We start from the raw sequence: 22,421 nt of genomic DNA, 5'->3' as shown, positions 1-22,421 counted from the left end.
TTATACGAGAAATGCAAATCAAAATGACAATGCGATATCATCTCACACCTGCCAGAATGGCTATCATCAACAAATCAACAAACAACGTGTTGGAGAGGATGTGGAGAAAAAGGAACCCTTGTGCACTGCTGGTGGGAATGCAGACTGGTGCAGCCACTGTGGAGAACAGTATGGAGTTTCCTCAAAAAACTAAAAATGGAACTCCCATTTGATCCAGTGATCCCACTTCTAGGAATATATCCCAAGAATCCAGAAACACCAATCAGAAAGGATACATGCACCCCTATGTTCATAGCAGCTCAATTCACCATAGCTAAGATTTGGAAACAGTGTAAGTGCCCATCAGCAGATGAGTGGATTAAAAAACTATGGTACATCTACACAATGGAATACTACGCTGCAGTAAAAAAGAAGGAACTCTTGCCATTTGCAACAGCAAGGATGGAACTGGAGAGCATTATGCTAAGTAAAATAAGCCAGTCAGAGAAAGATAAATACCACATGATCTCACTCATTTGTGGAATATAAAGAACAACATAGACTGATGAACAGGGACAGATTCAAAGACAGAGAAACAATAATCAGACTATCAATCCCCAGAGGGAAAGTAGGGGAGGGTGGGGGTAAGGGGAAGAGATCAACTAAAGGACTGGTATGCATGCATATAAGCCAAACCAATGGACACGGACAACAGGGGGATGAGAGCATGAGTGGGGGGCGGGGAGGTTGGGGGTTAATGGGGAGATGAGGACTCATTTATAATACCTTAACCAATAAAGAAATTAAAGATAAAAAAAATAAATTAAAAAAATACATGGATGGACAAAGTAGGTTTACAGTTGTTCATATGGAAAAATACAGGCAGGTTATTATTACTACTAGAGGCCCAATGCAAGAAGATTCGTGCAAGAATGGGCCTTCCTTCCCCTGGCTGCCAGCACTGCCTTTGCTCTGGCCAGGAGCTGCCATTCCGCCTTCCCACGCTGCCCAGAGGCCCGGAGAAGCTGGGGCAATGTGGAATGCCTGCGTCATTGCCATGGCGATAACACAAGCATCCCATCCCACCCGGCCACTGGCCGCTCAGTGCCTGCATATGCAAATTAACCCACCATCTTTGTTGGTTGATTTGCATACTCACTCCTGATTGGCTGGTGAGTGTCACAAAGGTATGGCCAATTTGTATCTTTCTCTTTTATTAGTGTAAATGATAGCTTTATTAATTCAAAAAATGTCACAATGCAACTATGAATCTACTTTTGCCCACCCCTGTAATACAATGTTTTTGAAAATCTGGACGTTTCTTATAAAAGCAAGCATACATTTACAGTACAGCCAAGCAATTGCACTTCTAGAGATCCAAAAAAAATCAAAGTATATATCCATGTACTATTCCTCATCTGATGATTTAGGCCTGCCACTGTGTTCTTACATAGCAGCAACTGTTAAGAGAGTAGTCAATTTCATCTCTTTTTAGAGAGTTATAAGAGGAATTATTGGACAGATAAATTAAGTTAATTGATAAGTTTACATTTTGATAAGAATTCCAATAAAACTTAAGAGCAAAAAATATAGGTAAGTTAGTATTTGACAGAATTTTGATTTATGATAATGCCAAAATATTGATTCCATAAAATTAGTTATGGTTGACAGCAGCAGTAACCAAAAAGACACTATATTATATTTACAATCAAAAGTAAATTTAGAAGTTAGACTAAAGTTGAAGTAAAAGTCTGAGGCAAAATATAAAAATAAATGTATGCCTTATTTTTAAAAATTTTCTGTGAACTTAGTAAGCATCACAAATGTCATTTCATTCAGTTTTACCTAATGCAGAAATACTGACCTAAAGAAGAGAATAGTCTAGTCATGCACTTAAGCAACATGGTAAAAATACAGATATGCAGCAAGAGAAGTAGAACTATAGTTAGTATAAGTGATGTTTCAACATGGAATTGTGGGTCTAGTTAGAGAAGACACCCCACATGATATGGATTTAAATTCAGTCCTCAAGAATGAGAAGTGTTAATGAATACATCTTCTTAAGGTGTCTCTATAAATGCAGGATATCTTGAGTGCATTTTTAAAAAATAATGAAATAGAATCATATACAGAATTCCAGTGAGTACTAAATTCTTCCATTTTTTGCTGGAGGACATCCTATATAATAAAAGCCTAATATGCTAAGTATCCTGTCGACAAATCGGCCATTCAACCAATCAAAGCGTAATATGCTAATGATATGCTAAGGCCGCTCAATGGCTCGCTATAACGTGCATTGACCACCAGGGGGCAGACTGTTGACCTGTTGACCAGTTACTATGATGTGCACTGATCACCAGGGGGCAGACACTCTGACTGGTAGGTTAGCTTGCTGCCAGGGTTCAGCTGATCGGGACTGAGCAAGACAGTTCGGACATGCCCTGGAGATGTCCTGTGGGCTGGCCAACCTCCCATGTCCCTCCTAGGCCCCGATCATGCACCAGTGGGGTCTCTCGGCCTGGCTTACACCCTCTCGCGTTCTGGGACCCCTCAGGGGATGTTGTAGAGCTGGTTTTGGCCTGATCCTGCAGACTACACCCAGGGACCCCACTGGTGCATGAATTCATGCACTGGGCCTCTAGTTATACATACAGACCAATAATGTGTTAAAAATATATGTTTTTTTTGTAAACCTTAATTCAATCCTTGTCATCCTAAGTACAAACAATTTTATATAATCACTAAACCCATAACACTGCTTAAAATACTGACTTGTCTTTATTAGAATCTACTTGTACAAGAATCTAGCCTGATGTCCATCATATTGTTGGAACTTGTTAAACATATATTAAATAAATGAACTGAAACTTAATTAAATCATTAGGAAAGTGTTCAGTAACTTACTTGACAATCAGAGCTAGGGAATAATTCAAAATGAGATTATAGAAGATCATGATTTTTGTCATATGGGTATGCTGATTATGAGACAGCACTAGGAAATGAACCAAACCCTTCCAATACCCTAATTCTCCAGTTGGCCTTGTGTTTAATTGCTCATATGCACAGACAGTCCAGATCTATATTTAACAAGTAAAATTGAATCCAACTTTTCTCTGATGGATCAGAAAACAGGGATCTTTTCTTATCAAGGTTAAGTTGACAGGAATAAAATATGATCTTGAGAGAGTCATTTATTTTCCTTGGACAGCAGTATTCTGAACTATAAAATGACAGAGATTTTGTTTCTTTCCATCAAGGTTTTGTTATGGTAGTTATTTAATGAAGAGTTACTCACTATATTTTTCTTAATGCCAATAATTCAGTTACTTTCATATTCTGTATGTAACTGAAATCTTTTGTGGAGAAGGGCTCCATGAAGGAACTCATCACTTCCTTAAAGAATTTTGTGCCATTCCTTTGTGCCTCTTTTATATTGAGTTTTCTTTTCTCTTATCTGTGGAAACACTTGTTCTGGCTAATTGATTACTCTTGAATTTGATAACAAAGCTAAAAAGAATAAAAGCTTCTGCCTTTAACCATAACCTGTCATCAATTTCTCTACTTTTTTTTTTTGAGTTTTTTTTTAATTAAATCTTTATTGTTCAGATTATTACAGTTGTTTCTCTTTTTTCCCCCCCATAGCTCTCCTCCACCCAGTTCCCACCCCACCCTCTGCCCTTACCCCTCTCACTGTCCTCATCCATAGGTGTACAATTTTTGTCCAGCCTCTTCCTGCACCCCCACACCCCTTTTCCCCCAAGAATTGTCAGTCCACTCCCTTTCCATGCCTCTGGTTCTATTATATTCACCAGTTTACTCTGTTCATCAGATTTTTTATTCACTTGATTTTTAGATTCACTTGTTGATAGATATGTATTTGCTGTTCATAATTTTTATCTTTACCTTTTTCTTCTTCCTCTTCTTAAAGAATACCTTTCAGCATTTCATATAATGCTGGTTTGTGGTCATGAACACCTTTAGCTTTTCCGTATCTGTGAAGCTCTTTATCTGACCTTCAATTCTGAATGATAGCTTTGCTGGATAAAGTAATCTTGGTTGTAGGTTCTTGGCATTCATCACTTTGAATATTTCTTGCCACTCCCTTCTGGCCTGCAAAGTTTCTGTTGAGAAATCAGCTGACAGTCGTATGGGTATTCCCTTGTAGGTAATTGAGTCTCTTTCTCTTGCTGCTTTTAAGATTCTCTCTTTGTCTTTTGCTCTTGGCATTTTAATTATGATGTGTCTTGGTGTGGTCCTCTTTGGATTCCTTTTGTTTGGGGTTCTCTGCGCTTCCTGGACTTGTAAGTCTATTTCTTTCACCAAGTAGGGGAAGTTTTCTGTCATTATTTCTTCAAATAGGTTTTCAATGTCTTGCTCTCTCTCATCTTCTGGCACCCCTATAATTCAGATGTTGGTATGCTTGAAGCTGTCCCAGAGGCTCCTTACTCTATCTTCGTATTTTTGGATTCTTTTTTCATTTTGCTTTTCCAGTTGGGTGATTTTTGGTTCTTCGTATTTCAAATCTTTGACTTGATTCTTGCGATCCTCTAGTCTGCTGTTGGAACTCTGCATAATATCCTTTATTTCAGTCAGTGTATGCTTAATTTCTAGTTGGTCCTTTATCATAACCTTGAGGGTCTCACTAGATTTCTTGAGGGTCTCACTATATTTATCGGCGGTTTCTAGAAAGTTCTTGAAAAACATTAAAAGCGTGGTTTTGAACTCTATATCCAGTCATTTGCTTTCCTCCATTTCTGTCATTTGTGACCTGTTTCTTTGTCTCCGCATTTTTTATGCTTCCCTGTGTTGGTAGAGTGGCTTTGTGTGCTAGGTGTCCTATAGGGCCCAGTGGCTCAGCCTGCCCAATTACCTGAGGTGGACACTCTTGGTGCACCCCCTTGTGGGCTTTGTGCACAGTCTTGTTGTAGTTAAGCCTTGATTGTTGTAGGTATCACTGGGAGGAATTGACCTCCAGGCCAATCGGCTGTGAGAATCAGCTGTGTCTGCAGTGGGAGAACTTCTGTGCTGAAGACACCCTTATGAGGCAAGACTTGCTTCAGTGGGGCTTTGGTGCTCACTGAATCTGCCCTCTGAGTGTGTGCCTTATGGATCTGAGGAGTTGTAATCTGGATGGTCCCACTCTGACCACTGGGTACACTGGCTCTTGGATCTAAGGAGGTGCTAATTTAGCATCTGCCTGAGGCTACCCAGCAGGAGCTAAGAAAGGGATCAGCAGATTCCCCTTCCTTTTTTGGGGTTTGGAGGTGCCCAGATGAGGCCCAGCTGTGAAGCAATGCAAGCTGCTGTGGGGGCTTGGGCCTTCTCTTGGAAGTTCTGGGTCTGTCTGGCCCAGCTGCAGTTTGTTAGGTACTTTTCAGATTGCAAAGGGCCACGGCATTAATATGCAAAAGCCTCTGCCGCAGCCTGGGTGGGGGGCGGGTCTCAAGGAATCAACAGGGCGGAGCAAGCAGCTATGGCTGATCCTCAGTCCTGCCCTAAGGGGCCCTGCGTCTCAGTGTCTCGGCAATTGCTGCAAGCACCTCTGAGGGAAAGCCGCCTTCAAGTTCCGAGTTCTGCCTGCTGCCAGACAGTCCAGTTTCTCCCCATATGAGTCCTGGGTCCCCGGAGACCTCCCAGAACTGGAGTTCAGAGCAGTTGGGAGCTTGTGACTCCCTCCCAATTGAAAAAGACAACTGCGTCCTCAGGTGCCAGCCCCTTTCAGAGCGCGCTCGAGCCTCCGTACCTCTGCACTTTACTTCCACACCTCCTCTGAGTCTCAGTGTGCTTTTCTCTTTCCTTATAGTTGTAGAACTTCCACTCAGCCAGCCTTCCTATGGTTCTGGAAGATGTCCGTTTTGTCTTTTCATTGTATTTTTGAAGTTGTTGTGGGAGGCAGCAATTTCAGGTGTTTACCTATGCCGCCATCTTGGTTTCTCTCCCAATTTCTCTACTCTTTAGGACACTGTATTGTTTACCATTTCCATCTTAAATTGTTTCTTTTGTTTATATCAAATATATCCTACAAGTTGCAACTCATTTTATGGTTTATGCTTTATGAGTTTACCCCAATTTAATAATCTGATTCTTTTCATAATCCTTTTTACTTTGATTTTTACAGTACTTAATTTATATTTATCTTTCTATATTCTGTATACTTTAGGTGTAGATGAACTTGACATTTAGCTAGGATTTAAGTTACTAGCTTTTCAAAAATTCTAAAGAGTTGTCTGCTATATCTCCTATTTAAGATTAAGATTCTTTTTCTTATAAAAGCTTTATTTTCTTTTTTCCTTTTTAAACACTATTTGCAGTTTTATAAATTTATTTTCTAACACTTCATTTTATATACATTGCTTATTGGTATATTGTAAGCTGATGCTCAATTGATTCATCTCACTTAGCAAATGAAGATTATAAAATGACATTATCATCATCATCATCATAATCATCATCATCATCATCTCTGCTTGCCTTCTGTCCATCTTGATGACACTGAGCTCATCCCTCCATGGTGGAGCACAGGGAAGCCAGTGTGGATTCTCAGTAGAGAACATTGGGATTAGCTGAGTACGATAGATTAAAGGGGATTTAAATGGGAGCAACCATTAGTGACTGAGAGTCTTGTGGGGGACGGGGGGAGCAGGGAACAACTAACAAGGATATTTAACAGATATTTATTGATAACACACTATGAGCCAGGTATTGTACAAGGCATTAGGGAGATATTTGTGGTCAGCAATAAATCTTGCCTCTAATTAATGGAGTCTTCATTCATTTTTTATATATCTTTTATTACTAAAATTTACTGCTTGAATTTTAAGAGTCTAAATTTAGTCTGTGCCTTTTTGTAGAAGAGTATTTACAGAGCCTGAAAAATACAATGTTAAAAAAACCCCAACTGTGCCACCAAAGTTGGGAAAATATCTTCATAGGGCACTAAATCCTTAATTTAAATCAAAAGAAGAGGACTAAAGTTGTACTTTTCTGAATACACTTTTCTTTTTTTTTTTTTTATTGCTTAAAGCATTACAAAGGGTATTACATATGTGGCCTTGTTTTTTTTCCCCCGCCTTTGACAATACCCCGGCTTCCCCTACCCCCCAGTGTCTTATGTCCATTGGTTATGCTCATATGCATGCATACAAGTCCTTCAGTTGATCTCTTAACCCCCTCCCTCCTGCCCTCCAACCCTCCCCGGCCTTCCCGCTGCAGTTTGACAATCTGTGTGAGGCAGCTCTGCCTCTGTATCTATTATTTTTATTTTTTTTATTATTTTTTTTATTTTTCGCTAAAAGTATTACAAAGGGTATTACATAAGTGTCCTTTTTTCCCCCCCCACCCTTGACAAGCCCCTGCCCTCCCTTACCCCCCAGTGTCTTATGTCCATTAGTTATGGTTATATGGATGCATACAAGTCCTTCAGTTGATCTCTTACTCCCCTCCCTCCTGTCCCCCAACCCTCCCTGGCTTTCCCACTGCAGTCCGACAATCGGTTTGAGGCAGCTCTGCCACTGTATTTATTATTGTTCAAAAGTTTGTAATGGTCTTAATTATCCATGAAAGAGTGAGATCATGTGGTATTTTTCCTTCATTGACTGGCTTGTTTCACTTAGCATAATGCTCTCCAGTTCCATCCATGCTGTTGCAAATGGTAAGAGTTCCTTCTTTTTAACAGCAGCATAGTATTCCATCGTGTAGATGTACCACAGTTTTCTAATCCATTCATCTACTGATGGGCACTTAGGCTGTTTCCAGATCTTAGCTATGGTGAATTGTGCTGCTATGAACATAGGGGTGCATATATCCTTTCTGATTGGTGTTTCTGGTTTCTTGGGATATATTCCTAGAAGTGGGATCACAGGGTCAAATGGGAGTTCCATTTCCAATTTTTTGAGGAACCTCCATACTGCCTTCCATAGTGGCTGCACCAGTCTGCATTCCCACCAGCAGTGCACGAGTGTTCCTTTTTCTCCACATCCTCTCCAGCACTTGTCGTTTGTTGATTGTTGATGATGGCCATTCTGACAGGTGTGAGATGGTACCTCATTGTTGTTTTGATTTGCATCTCTCGGATGATTAGTGACTTTGAGCATGTTTTCATATGTCTCTTGGCTTTCTGAATGTCCTCTTTTGAAAGGTGTCTATTTAGATCCTTTGCCCACTTTTTGATTGGATTGTTTATCTTCTTTTTGTTAAGTTGTATGAGTTCCCTATAAATTTTGGAGATAAGGCCCTTATCAGATATGACGTTGGCAAATATGTTTTCCCAAGCAGTGGGTTTTCTTGTTGTTTTGTTGATGGTTTCTTTTGCTGTGCAGAAGCTTTTTATTTTGATGTAGTCCCATTTGTTCAGTTTCTCTTTAGTTTCAACTGCCCTAGGAGCTGTATCAGTGAAGAAATTGCTTCGGCATATGTCTGAGATTTTGTTGCCTTTGGATTCTTCTAGAATTTTTATGGTTTCCTGTCGGACATTTAAGTCCTTTATCCATTTTGAGTTTATTCTTGTGTATGGTGTAAGTTGGTGGTCTAGTTTCATTTTCTTGCATATATCTGTCCAATTTTCCCAACACCATTTATTGAAGAGACTATCTTGGCTCCATTGTGTGTTCTTGCCTCCTTTGTCAAATATTAATTGACCATATTGGTTCGGGCTGATTTCTGGGGTTTCTATTCTATTCCATTGATCTATATGTCTGTTTTTGTGCCAGTACCAGGCAGTTTTGAGAACAGTGGCTTTGTAATACAGTTTGATATCTGGTATCGAGATCCCACCTACTTTGTTCTTTCTCAAGATTGCTGCAGCTATTCAGGGTCTTTTTTTATTCCAGATGAATTTTTGGAGAGTTCGTTCTAGATCTGTGAAGTATGCTCTTGGTATTTTAATGGGAAGTGCTCTGAATTTATAGATTGCTTTGGGTAGTATGGACATTTTAATGATGTTGATTATGAACATCATGAACACGGTATGTTCTTCCATCTGTTTATGTCTTCCTCTATCTCTTTTTTCAATGTCCTGTAGTTTTCTGAGTAGAGGTCTTTTACCTCTTTAGTTAAGCTTATTCCTAGGTAGCTTAATTTTTTGGTGCGATGGTAAATGGGAAGGTTTTTATAATCTCTCTTTCTGAAAGTTCACTATTGGTGTATAAAAATGCCTCAGATTTCTTGGCATTAATTTTGTATCCTGCTACTTTGCCAAATTCATGTATTAAGTCTAGTAGTTTTTTGACGGAGTCTCTAGGGTATTGTATGTATAATATCATGTCATCTCCAAATAAAGACAGTTTTACTTCCTCTTTTACAATTTGGATGCCTTTTATTTCTTCTTCTTGTCTAATTGCAATGGCTAATACTTCCAGGACTATGTTGAACAGGAATGGTGAGAGTGGGCATCCTTGTCTTGTTCCTGTTCTTAGGGGAAATGGTGTTAGTTTTTGTCCATTGAGTATGATGTTGGCTGTGGGCCTGTCATATATGGCTTTTATTATGTTGAGGTATGATCCTTCTATTCCCACCATGCTGAGAGTTTTTATCAAAAATGGGTGTTGGATTTTGTCAAATGCTTTTTCTGCATCAATTGATATGACCATGTGGTTTTTTTCTTTTAATTTGTTTATGTGATGTATCACGTTTATTGATTTGCATATATTGTACCATCCTTGCATCCCTGGGATAAATCCTACTTGGTCATGGTGTCTGATCTTTCTGATGTACTGCTGGATCCGATTTGTTAAGATTTTATATATATATATATATATATATATATATATATATATATATTATTGATTTTTTACAGAGAGGAAGGGAGAGGGATAGAGAGCTAGAAACATCGATGAGAGAGAAACATCGACCAGCTGCCTCCTGCACACCTCCCACTGGGGATGTGCCCGCAACCAAAGTACATGCCCTTGACCGGAATCGAACCTGGGACCCTTCGGTCCACAGGCCGACGCTCCATCCACTGAGCCAAACCGGTTTGGCGATTTGCTAAGATTTTGTTGAGGATTTTGGCATCTATTTTCATGAGGGATATTGGCCTGTAATTCTCTTTCATTGTGTTGTCTTTACCTGGTTTTGGTATTAGGGTGATGCTGACTTCATAGAATGAGCTTGGAAGTGTTCCTTCCTCTTGAATTTTTTGTAGTAGTCTGAGGAGGGTAGGTTTTAGTTCTTCCTTGAATGTTTGGTAAAACTCCCCTGTGAAGCCGTCTGGTCCTGGGCTTTTGTTTGCTGGAAGCTTTCTGATGACTGCTTCAATTTCTTCCATAGTTATTGGCCTATTGAGATTTTTAGATTCTTCCTGATTGAGTTTTGGAATGTTGTATTTTTCTAGGAATTTGTCCATTTCCTCCAGGTTGTCTAGTTTGTTGGAGTAGAGCTGTCCATAGTATTTTTTAACAATCATTTGTATTTCTGTGGAGTCTGTTGTTATTTCGCCTCTTTCATTTCTGATTTGGTTTATTTGGGTCCTCTCTCTTTGCTTCTTGGTGAGCCTGGCTAGAGGTTTGTCAATCTTGTTTATCCTTTCAAAGAACCAGCTCTTGGTTTCATTGATTTTCTGTATTATCTTTTTGGTCTCTATGTTATTTATTTCTGCTCTAATCTTTATTATCTCCTTCCTTCTGCTCACTCTGGGGTTTTCTTGTTGCTCTCTTTCTAATTCTTTGAGTTGTAGAGTTAGATGATTTACTACCATTTTTTCCTGCTTTTTGAGATAGGCCTGTAGAGCTATAAACTTCCCTCTCAGGACTGCTTTCATTGCGTCCCATAGGTTTTGGATTGTTGTGTTTTCATTGTCATTAGTTTCCAGGATGCTTTTAATTTCTTCTTTCATCTCATTGGTAACCCAATCAATATTTAATAATATGCTATTCAGCTTCCAAGTGTTTGAGTATTTTGGGTTTTTTTTTTTTTTTTTTTGTAGTTCATTTCTAATATTATGCCATCGTGATCTGAGAAGATGCTTGGTATGATTTCAATCTTCTTGAATTTGGGGAGACTTTGTTTGTGACCCAATGTGTGGTCTATTTTTGAATATGTCTTATGAGCCCTTGAGTAGAATGTATATTCCGTGGCTTTGGGGTGAAGTGTTCTGAAGATGTCAATTAAGTCCATCTGATCAAGTGAGTCATTTAGGGTTGCTGTTTCTTTGCTGATTGTTTGTCTAGAGGATTTATCCAGAGATGTCAGTGGTGTATTAAAATCCCCTACTATGATTGTATTGTTGTTGATCTCTCCTGTGATATCTTCCAGGAGTTTTTTTTATGTATTTGGATGCTCCTGCATTGGGTGCATAAATGTTTACCAGGGTTATATCTTCTTGTTGTATTGATCCCTTTAGTATTATGAAGTGGCCTTCCTTATCTCTGGTTATGACCTTCACTTTGAGGTCTATTTTGTCCGATATAAGTATTGCTACCCCAGCTTTCTTTTCCATTCCATTTGCCTGGAAGATATTTTTCCATCCCTTCACTTTCAGTCTGTGTGAGTCCCTTCTAATGAGGTGGGTCTCTTGTAGACAACAAATATATGGGTCATTTTTTTTATCCATTCAGCCACTCGATGTCTTTTGGTTGGAGCATTTAGTCCATTTACATTTAAAGTTATTATTGAAAGGTACTTGTTTGTAGCCATTTCTTTTTGTGTGTGTGGCTGTTTTCTTTCTGAGCTTGTTATTTCTTCTTTTTACACCAGTCCCTTTAGCATTTCTTGCATGGCTGGCTTGGTGGTGATAAACTCCCTTAGCCTTTTTTTGTCTGGGAAGCTTCTTATTTCCCCTTCAAATTTGAATGATAGCCTTGCTGGATAGAGTATTCTTGGATTCAGTCCTTTGCTTTGCATCACTTTGTAGATTTCCGTCCATTCTTTTCTGGCCTGATGTGTTTCTGTTGAGAAATCATATGACAATCTAATGGGAGATCCCTTGTATGTAACTTTCCGTCTCTCTCTTGCAGCCTGTAAGATTCTCTCTTTGTCCTGAACATTTGCCATGGTAATTATGATGTGTCTTGGTGTGGGTCTTTTCAGGTTCATCTTGTTTGGGACTCTCTGTGCTTGTGTGACTTTTTTCTTCCCCACCTCAGGGAAGTTTTCTCATATTATTTCTTCGAGTAGGTTTTCTAACCCTTGTTCCTCTTTCTGTTGTTCTGGCACCCATATTATTCATATGTTGTTTTGTTTCATATTGTCCCAGAGCGCCCTTAGGCTCTCCTCCTGTCTTTTAATTTTTTTCTCCAATTGCAGTACAGTTTGGGTGTTTTTTGCTTCCTTGTCTTCTAATTCACTAATTCGGTCCTCCGCTTCTCCTAGTCTACTGTTGATGCTTTCAATGGTGTTTTTTATTGTAGCTATATCACTCTTCATTTCTTCTTGGGTCTTGCAAATGTTGTTGATTTTTTCATCTGTTTCATCTTGCTTCTTGCATATGTTGTTGATTTTTTCCTCCATCGGTTTTATGCACGCTAGCACCCTTATTCTGAATTCTTTTTCTGTCATGTTGCATGCCTCTGTCTCACTTAGCTGCTTTTCTGGCGAGTCCTCCTTTTCTTTCCTTTGGGGGTTTCTTTGCCTGCCCATGTTTGATCTCACTGACATATCTAGATGTTGAGTCATTCAGTGGCTGCTCCCTGGGTGGCAGTGGCTCCTTGGGCTGTGGTTGCTCCTTGGGTGGTTGCGGTAGCAGCTGCTCCTCAGTTGGCAGCAACTCCTCTGGTGGGTGCTGTTCACAGCTGTGGTGGCTCTTCTGGCTGGTGGGGGGAGGCTTCACGTACAGCTGCTGTTCCTCAGACAGAGGGTGTGGTGATCAGGAGGCTGCGGTGATCAGGGGGCTGCTGTTGCTTGGATCTGCTGCATTGATTTAAAGGCACAAAATACAACACAACAAGGCACAACATACCAGGCACTGAACACAGTGTATTCACGATATTAATAACCCCAAATAAAGGTGACCACCCGAATTAAGACAATTAGGGGACAAGGAAGAAAGAAGAGAAGAAGACAAAAGAGAGAAAAGAAAAGAAAAATAAGAAAAAAAAAACAAACAAAAATGTAGTGCAAAAATAGAATTGGGAAAAAAGAGGGGGGAAAAAAGAAAGAAAAAGAGCAAAAAGAGAGAATGAAGTAGAAGCGGGGAAGAGACTATTTGTATGAGGAGCAAACTCCAATAGAACTGCCACTAATCTCAACAAATTCCAGCAACAGATCCCTGGAGATGAATGCAAACTACAAACCACCAATAATATCAAGAGGGGCAAGGGAAAACAGAAGCACAAAAATAACCGGGGGCGGGGGGAGGGGGGGAGCGTGAGGGGAGGGAAGTGAAAAACCAGCAGAAAAAAAGAATAAAAAGAAAAAGCAAAACAACCTCACAACCAGTCCTAAAAAAGAAAAAAAAAAAAACACAAAACAAAACAAACAAACAAATAAAAAAAAACCCCCAATATATTCAACAATCAAGAAAACAATAGAAGGATAAGAGAAAAAAAATGTTTGGAAAGTGAAGAAGGATAAAGAATAGGTGTATAAGGATTTAGAGCAGTGGATTGGAAATAGGATATATAAGTAGGGTGAAATTAGACAAGGGGTAAAAGGACGGAATTGGGGAAATCTAAAGCAGGAATAGGGTAAGAGAAACAGGACACCAAAAGGGGAAAAGTGAGGAAGAGGGTTTTAGCAAAGAGGTGAAATTGAGATAGGGAAAATTAATGCTAAAGGAACGATAAAAATAGAATGGAGAACACTAATCCCAAAAGTAAATAAAGAGAAAATAAAATGGCACTTTAAAAAATGGTAAAATGGTAGCAGTAATAATACTGGTTAAAAATAAAAATGTAGTAATTGAAAGGGTAAAATCAGGTGATGGAAAAAGAAGAAAAAGAAAAAAAATTGGTTTCTTAGTAAAAAGGCGAAAAAAAAAAAAAAGAAAAAATTTGCAGTAGTGATGGTCTTTCGGTTCTTCTACTCTTCAGCCTGGTTTGCCTTAGTCCTTCCAGGTATTTAGGAGAGTGTTGAATTTCCCTCCGTTACACTGTTCCTCCGTGTTGTAAATCACAGTCCTGATTTTAAAGCAGGCCGTATTTGTGATCCAGTCTGCCTTAATTTGTATTCACCTAAGAGTCAGTTTGTGGCTCAGCCTCTGGGTGGCAGTGTTTTTGGGTTGGCCTCTGAGGCTATACAGCTTCTCTATCCTTTTTTAATCATTACCCTGCTCTGTGTTGTTGGTGGGACTGAAAGTCCCTCTATAGGCCAGACCCTGGTAACTCCCAGGGACTAATCAGCTTATTTTAATCCTTTATCTCATACAGGGTGGAATCTGGGTGTGGCTGTGCTCCTTGCCTGGGGGGAGGAATTCCATCCTCTGGAGAGAATGGCTGCCCCAGTCCTGGGCCCAGGGGTGTCTCAGCACTCAATTCGCTGCCACCTCCCCCGGCTCCCCCTCTCTCCTTAGCGTCTCCCCAGATTCCACTCGTCCGCACCTTCGCCCTCTCTTCAGTACAGGTGAGTGTCTGTATCTGAACTGTCTTATGAGCAGGGTTCAGTGAAAACAAAGAAACAAACAAATGCCGGCCGGCCGCGGAAACGCTCCTCTCTTACCGGTCTGGGAAAAGCTCCTCTCTTACCAGCACTGCATGATCTGGGAAACGCTCCTCTCTTATGGGCACTGCACGGTCCGGTCAGTTCCTCAGGATGCCCGCTTTAGTCTCAGTTTTCCGCAATCACCAAATCCAAATCTCAAATCTCCCGGTGCCCGCAAACCCACAGAACTCCTTTCCCCAGTCAGGGGCTGTGTCTGTCCCAAGAGACGCGGCTGTTTGCCATGCGGTCTCCCTCCGACCCTCTGGGCTCAGGTCTGGCAAACTTTCCTGCCCAGATCCCTGGTTTTTAACCTTTCCAGGGGAGCTCTGCCCTTCCCGGCTGCAAACCATCTCACCAGCTGAGTAAATTCGCCAATTTGAGGTGGGTGTTATTAGTTTCAGCTGCTTACTCTGTTTGCTCCGGGACAAGACCTAGGACACGTCTGCCTATATCGCTGCCATCTTCCGGACTCCTCTGAATACACTTTTCTTTCTTTTTTTTAAAGACTTTATTTTTTTAGCATTTAAAGTTTTCAAAAATAATTGAGAGAAAGATAGAGATTTCGCATGCATTCCCTGCCCCCACATATTCATGGCGTCACCCCATTATCAACATCCCCCATTAGATTGCTAAATTTGTTATAATTGATGAAACATCATAATCACCCAAAGTCCATGTTTTACCTCAGGGTTCACTCTTGGTGTTGTACATTCTAGGAATTTGGACAAATTTATAATACATCTATCATTAAAATATCATAGAGTGTTTTCACTGCCCTAAAACTCTTCTGTGCTCTGCCTATTCATCTCCTTCATCTCCTAACACCCACTGATCTTTTTACTGTCTCCATAGTTTTGCCTTTTCCAGAAGGCCATGAAGCAGAAATCAAAGAGTGTATTTAAGACTGGCTTTGTTTACTTAGTAACAGCATTTAAGGTTTCTCCATGTCTTTTCATAGCTTGATAGCTTATTTCTTTTTAGCACTGAATAACATTCCATTATTGGGTTGTACCGCAGTTTATTTGTTTATCCATTCACCTACTGAAGGATATTTTGGTAGTTTCCAAGTTTTGGGAATTATGAATAAAGCTGTTATAAAAATCCTTGTGCAGGTTTTTTTCTGTTGACACAAGTTTTAACTCCTTTGGGGCAATACTAAGATGTATGATTATTGGGTCATATGGTAAGAATATACTTAGTTTTGTAAGAAACTATCAAACTGTCTTCCAAAGTGTCTGTACAATTTTGCATTACCACTAGCAATGTATGAGAATTCCTGTTCCTCCATATCCTTGGTAGCATTTCATGTTGTCAATGACCTGGATTCTGGCAATTTTAATAATATATATGTAGCGGTATCACAGTTTTCTTAATTGGCATTTCCTGGATGACACATGATATGGAATATCTCTTTATATGATTATTTTCCAACTGCATATCTTCTTTGGTTAGGTGTCATTAGGTATTTGGCCCATCTTTTAATTGGTTGTTTTTCTTATTGTGAATTTTAAGAGTCTGTATTTTGGATAACAGTCATTTATCAGAGGTGTCTTTTGCAAATATTTCCTCCCAGCCTGTGGCTTGTCTTCTCATTTCTTGATATTGTCTCTTGCAGAGCTGAGTTATTAATATTACTGAAGTTTAGCTTGTCAATGTGGTAATTCTTGTCTTTGTTCCTTTACAGGTAAGGTATTTTCCCTCTGGCTTCCCTCAGGAGTTCTTACTTTCTCTTTGTTTTTCTCTAGTTTGAAGACCATACGCCTAGATATAGTTTTCTTTGGCATTTATCTTGCTTGAGGTACTCTGAGCTTCCTGGATCTCGGTTTGATGGCTGACATTAATTTGGGAACATTCTCAGTCATTATTATTTCAAATATTTATTCTGTTCCCTTTTCTCCTTCTGGTATTCCAGTTATGCCTATACTATACCTTTTGTAGTTGTCCCTCAGACCTTGGATATTCTCTGAATTTTTTTCAATCTGTATTCTCTTTGCTCTTTATTTTTTGAGGATTCTATTGATTTTTATCTTCTAGCTCAGAGATTCTTTTCTCAGTTGTGTCTAGTCTTCTGACGAGCCCATTAAAGGCATTCTTAATTTATGTTACAGTTTTTCTTTGTGTGTGTGTGTGTGTGTGTGTGTGTGTGTGTGTGATCTCTAGCATTTCTTCTTTTTGGTTTTTCTTAGGATTTCCACTTCTCCTCTTACATTGTCCAGCTACTCTTGCATGTCCTCTATCTATGGGAGCCCCTTAGCACAGTGATTCTCAACCTTGGCTGCACATTAGAATCACCTGGAAATCTTTTTAAAATCCTGATTTCTGGGCCTCATCCTCTGGAAATTCTGCCCCCAGGATCAGTTCTCTGCCCCCTGGTGGTCAGCGTGTGTCATAGTGACCAGTCATTCCCAGCCATTCTGCTGTTAGGGTCAGTTTGCATATTATCCTTTTATTATATAGGATAGAGGCCTGGTGCTGGTTTGCCCTGAAGGGTGTCCGGGATCAGGGTGGGGGTCCCGCTGGGGTGCCTGGCCAGCCTGGGTGAGGGGCTGAGGGCTATTTGCAGGCTGGCCACACCCCCTTCAGAGTGGAGGTCCCTGCTGGGGTGCCTGGCTAGCCTGGGTGAGTGGCTGATGGCTGTTTGCCAGCTGGCCACAGCCCCGGGCAACCCAGGCTCCCAGACCCTCCTTGAGCAGAGCCCACAGCCGGCCAGGGCAGGCGGGAAGCTTGGCTTCCTCCATTGCTAGGGGCAACCCAAGTGTCCTGTTCGCTCCAGCTTCGTGGCTGCCGCCATCTTGGTTGGGTTTATTTGCATACTCGCTCCTGATTGGCTGGTGGGTGTGGCTTGTGTGTGTAGCAGAGGTACAGTCAATTTGCATGTTTCTCTTTTATTAGATAAGATGTGGTAAAAAAAAATACTAAGGAAAAGTCTTATGTTCCTAAATAACTTTAGTATTTTGGTCAAAGGAATTGGGATGATTTTCCTGGCTGCAAGCAGGTTAATTCCTCAACACCAGACTGACAGGCATGGGCTAGGAGGCCCCAGAAGCTCTGTTCCTCTGCTGTGTGGACAAGCCCATCTGGAACTGGGGGCCTTGCCTCATGTCCTGAACCCCTCCTGGCACAATTCTTGAGAGTTGTGGGTCACCAGCAGCACCATGAGGACCACTCACATACAGATTCAGAGCCAGCAGCAAGTCCCCTTCATTTCAGTGGTTAGTGGACCACGTAGAAAGTAGCATTGTATCCACCCACTGAGCAGCCACAATGAGGTCAGAGATGCCCAGGGAGAAGGAAAAACCTGGAGGGAGTGATAAAATGGTGCTGAGCCCTGCAGCCGAACCGCATCCCAGCAGCTCCAGTGTCTGATCCTGAGCCCTGGGCACCTTTTTTCATCAGTAAATGAGGTGTAAAGGGCGGAGAAAGGTTAATATATGACAGAGGACCAGACGGTGGCCTTTGAAATTGTCTTTATTTCTAATAATTCCTTTACAACCATCCACCTGAGGATTAACTCCCACAGATGCACCTCGAGCCCAAATCCCCACCCCCTCCCCAAGCAAACCAGATTCATGTTTCTGATAATAGGACACTTTGTCTTTGAGGTCCCATGAACTCCCCAACCTTTGTCCCTGCAATCCTGTACCTGGGCTGGGTCCCTCCCTTTCCCCATTCACACTGAGCATGAACATGAAACGTGAGTGGCCCCACATACTGCACCCCAGTCCGAGGTTTCAGGTTCCAGGGGCCCAGAAGGAAGCCCTTGTTAGGTGCACCTGGTGAGCAGGGTCATTACTGGGGCACATCACAGGCTCCGTGTTATGAAAATGCCACGTCATAAAAGTCCCCAGAGCTAAAGTACTTGGTGTCAAGATGGATGGTCCTGGGCTGTCCTAACTCCCTCAGTGTCCCCGTGAGCTCAGCCCGGATCAGGGAAACTCTCTCCTGGTCCACAGTCTGGTGGGTCCTGTAACACTCCAGGGGGGTGGGGTACCGCTCGCTCTCTAAACTGTGCAGCCCGGCTGTGTGGCGCAGCAGCTTCTCCACGGTGGCCACGGAGAGGGGGTTCTCAGTGATGGTGAAGTCCCTGGGCTGGTGACAGCGGTTCAGGACAGGCAGGATGGCCTCAACTTGGGAGTCCACCATCGCACAGTTATCCAGGCGCAGGTCCTGGAGGGTGGGTGCCACTGCCTCCAGCAGAGCTCGGAGGGGTTCCAGACTACAATCAGTGAGGTTGGCGCCATACAGACGCAGGGACTTCAGCTGCCTGAGGTTCGGGCACTGGAACAGGTGTGTCAGGTCTGATTGCATCAGCTGCCAGCAAAGCCATATGGATAGTTTGTCCAAGAGGGTCTGCAGGCACCTGGGGAGAGATGGAGTGATTAGTTCCTGGGGATGGCGGTAGTAAAAAGAGGGGGGCTTCCAGGTGGAGGAAGACCAATTTGTGCAAGCCCAGGGTTGTCCTGACAATGTGATGAAGGCCAGCACCCAGGACGCCCAGTCTTCTTTTAGGCTGGGTCAAGTTCACGACTTCTCCAGAGCTTCCTGTCCTCAGCTGCCAAGCAGAGCACTGCTCTCTGGAGGGTGACTGGACATAAGGAAAACCCTGGGAGCCTGCTCAGAGAGCCTCACAGTGTCTAGGTCAAGGGCAGGCATCCGTGAATGTTAAATTTGGGAGTCAAAACCAAGAATGCTCTCAACGCAGGCTTCCTTCTGTCCATTGCTTGGCTCTAGGCACCAAACATCTGGGTCACAGGAGGCTCTTTCATCTAATGCCTAAGGAACAAACCTGGCCCTAGTTGGTTTGACTCAGTGGATAGAGCTTTCACTTTTGATTGAAGGGTCTCAGGTTTGATTCATGGTCAAGGGCACGGATCCCATTTGCAGCATCAATGCGAGGCTGGGGTTGGGGCATGTGCTGGGAGCAACCAATCATATCTCTCTCTCCCTCTCTCTCTCTCTCTCTCTCTCTCTTTCTCTCTCTCTCATCCATATTTCTCTCTCTCTCTCTCTTCCTCTCCATTTCAATCTCTAAAAACCAAAGGAAAAATATCCTCCGGTGAGGATTTAAAGAAAAGGGAGAGAGTGACCAGAGGAAGAATCTGCAACATCAACTGGGGAAGCCAGTCTGCAGAGGCGACTTCCACCGCAATCACCTGTTAGTCTTTGCAATCCTTACGCTAAGGGAGCAGGATCCTGCCTTTCCTTTCTACTCTTGACCTTCCTGGAGCCCAGGACCACCTCTGACAGATGGGGAAGCTGAGACAGGCTCACGTGTGTTCACATGGCCGGTGGGCACAGAGCTTCTGTCTGGAAATGCTCCATCGATGTGGCTTTTCCTCCTCCCTCCCCCTTCCCAAGTCCTGGTCACTTAGACATCTCTCCCTAAGGAAGAATTTACAGACCCCGGCTCGCTGGGTCACTCATTGAGCCAGTTCTGCTACCCCTCCTGACAGGCAGATTTTAAAACATGCTTCTCTAAGGTGCTCACAAGACACCACCCTCAAAGCAGCAAACAAGACCACTCCCTTGACATTCTGGGGCTGCGTCCACTGTTCCACAGCTCACCTGAGCATCTGGTCCAGACGGTCTCGGAGGAAGGAGGGAGAGTCCAAGTAGAGCTTCTTGAGGTCCTGCAGCCTGAGCATCTGAGAGAGGAATTGGGAAAAGTATTGCTGTTCTTCCTGCTCCTCCCTCTCCCACTCCTGCTCCTCCCTCTCCCAGTCCTCTTCATCCTCTCACTCCTGCTCCTCTTCCTCCCTCTCCCACAAATATTCCTCCTCCAAGGCCTGCTTTTTTTCCTTCTGTTCCTCTTGCTCCTCTTCCTCCTGCACTTCCTCCTCCTCCTCCTCCATTTTCTCCTCCTCCTCCTCCTCCTCCTCCTCTTCCTCCTCCTCCTCCTCTTCCTGTTCGTCCTCCCCCTCAGCTAACACGTTGATGTGGCAGAGAGCGAGACTCTGCAGGTTACTCATCTGACCCAGGTAGAGAGCAAATGTCCCCAGGGTGGGCAGGTCCCAGGTGCAGTCCACTTGCACCTCCTGGATGCAGTTCAGCTGCACCCTATCCAGGACCTTCCTGGCCCTCTGGAAGGGCAATTCAAAAAACCTCAGCATCTTGCAGCACAGGTGTACCAACCCTTTTCTCTGCTGAGTCCATTGGATGATGTACATGAAAAACTTAACCCTGTCCATTTCACTGAAGTCAAGGTCTAGGAACACCTCCAAGGGAGCCAAGGGGTGCTCCATGTTGGGGCTGGAGCAGTGCATAGCCACTGGTCCTGTCTGAGAGCACTCCTGGGTGCTGTGTCCACACCACATTCTCCAGAGGTTGACATCCTTGTTCCTTAAATCCAGCACCGGCAGTTTCCACCTCCTGTGGGGAAAGCAGGACTTTAGCTGAGATTCTTCCAGGTCAACAGGGCGTTGGCTGACATGATTTATGGGCAGTGTATCACAGAGGTTGAGCATATACCTATGAACCAGGAGGTCACAGTTCAATCCTTCGTCAGGGTACATTCCTGGTTTGCAGGCTCAATACCCAGTGTGTGTGTGTGAGCAGGAGGGGGCGGATCAATGATTCTCTTTCATCATTGATGTTTCTACCTCTATCCCTTCCTCTCTGAAATTAATAAAAAATGTTTTTCAAAAAAGATCAATAGAACCAGGCAGGTCAGAATGAGCCTGAGCATCTGAGGTGAGGCAACAATAAGTTCCCACCCTACCCTGAGCTTCGTCTTTGAGTCCCAAGGTCAGCTTCCCCGTTGCTCTCCTCTTCTCTCTGCTTTGCTTTGCTCACCTCCTTCCCCTCCATCCCTCCTGCTCAGCACTTCGTGTGCCTTTAAGTACCACTGGGAGGAGGCAGGGCAGGTTTTGCAGGTGGCCCTGCCCAGTAGGCAGTCCTCCACTTCCCACAGTGAGCTTTGTAGTGTGCAAGGGCTCCCTGAGCCTCACTGGCACCGTCAGAAACTTCCGGTCCACTCTTAGGCCCGCACATGCCCTGACCCACCCTGTCTCTGGGATGCCCCGGACCCTTCCAGGCACCTGGAGCAGCCTTACCTGGGGAGAACCTCTTGGGCAAGCAGACCGTCAAGCCCCTCCAACACCACTTTTAAGACCATGACTAGAGGCAGCCTCATCAAGCTCCCCAGAGGGAGGACGGAGAAGGGCCAGGCTTGCACCAAAACCTTCAGGGGCTTCCACATTCTCCTATGGCAGGCCTGAATGAACAGCAGTTTGAAGAACTCAGCGGGCAGGTACTCCAGAGCTGCGATGGCCACAGGCTGGTCCCTCAGCAGGCTCCTTCCTGCCAGCCTTAGGAGTATGGGTGGGGTCTGGATGCTCATCTTCACGCTGCTCAGAAAAAAATCCTGCAGAAACGTCTAGGGAACAAAGCATCCTTGTCAGGCCAAGCATTAGAGCCCCATCCACTGACTCCCCATCCATCAGAGGAATCAGCTCAGGGCCAAAGCCACTGCCTGGCAAAGGTGAGAGCCTCAGGTTAGTGAGTCCCACTCTGGGCTCGGTGACCGCAGAGCCATGGCTCTCCCCTGCGGGCCCAGGAAAAGCATCTCAGAAGCACCCTCATCTTTCATTCCTGTCTGACTGGGAAGTGGTTACTCAGAAACATGAAAGCTGACCCCCACCTTTTTTGGGGAAGAGTTTCAGACCAATCTAGGGACACAAACTGAATATTTAAAATTTCCAGAAATAAAACCACAATTAAGATGTTTTCATTAGGAAGGGAGGTGGGGAGGTCAGGGAATCAGCTTGGTTAGACATTTAAAAATAAACCAAAGCACAAATCCAAATGTTTGAAATTCCACCAAATCTGCACATGCGAACTATTTAAACTGCCCAGAAAGAAACCTCCAAACA

General features: G+C 43.0%; 1 protein-coding gene across 1 annotated transcript; it reads right to left on the bottom strand.

Moving 5' to 3' along the window:
* Nucleotides 1-18,366: 18,366 nt before the first annotated feature.
* Nucleotides 18,367-21,889, bottom strand: LOC138993462 (PRAME family member 15-like). The gene is made up of 4 exons (XM_070392712.1): nucleotides 21,603-21,889; nucleotides 20,290-20,919; nucleotides 20,116-20,187; nucleotides 18,367-18,910 (listed from the first exon to the last, which is right to left on the bottom strand). The coding sequence occupies exons 1-4, from the start codon at nucleotides 21,887-21,889 to the stop codon at nucleotides 18,367-18,369; spliced, it is 1,533 nt and encodes a 510-aa protein (XP_070248813.1).
* Between the last annotated feature and the right edge of the window lie 532 nt (nucleotides 21,890-22,421).

Source organism: Myotis yumanensis, unplaced genomic scaffold (assembly GCF_028538775.1).
Source record: "Myotis yumanensis isolate MYYU_CA2020_CCGP unplaced genomic scaffold, mMyoYum1.0.hap1 SCAF_15, whole genome shotgun sequence".
Lineage (NCBI taxonomy): Eukaryota > Metazoa > Chordata > Mammalia > Chiroptera > Vespertilionidae > Myotis > Myotis yumanensis.
Note: the sequence above shows the minus strand (reverse complement) of the source record. Positions and strands in the feature narration are given on the sequence as shown.

Excerpts from the sequence above, each read along its gene's own strand:
- LOC138993462 (XM_070392712.1), bottom strand. The coding sequence starts at position 21,889 with ATGAGCATCCAGACCCCACCCATACTCCTAAGGCTGGCAGGAAGGAGC. Across the intron at positions 20,920-21,602 it reads GCCCAAGAGGTTCTCCCCAG|GAGGTGGAAACTGCCGGTGC; the intron begins GTAAGGCTGCTC and ends CTTTCCCCACAG. Across the intron at positions 20,188-20,289 it reads AGGGAGGAAGAGGAGCAGGA|GCTGCAGGACCTCAAGAAGC; the intron begins GTGAGAGGATGA and ends TCAGATGCTCAG.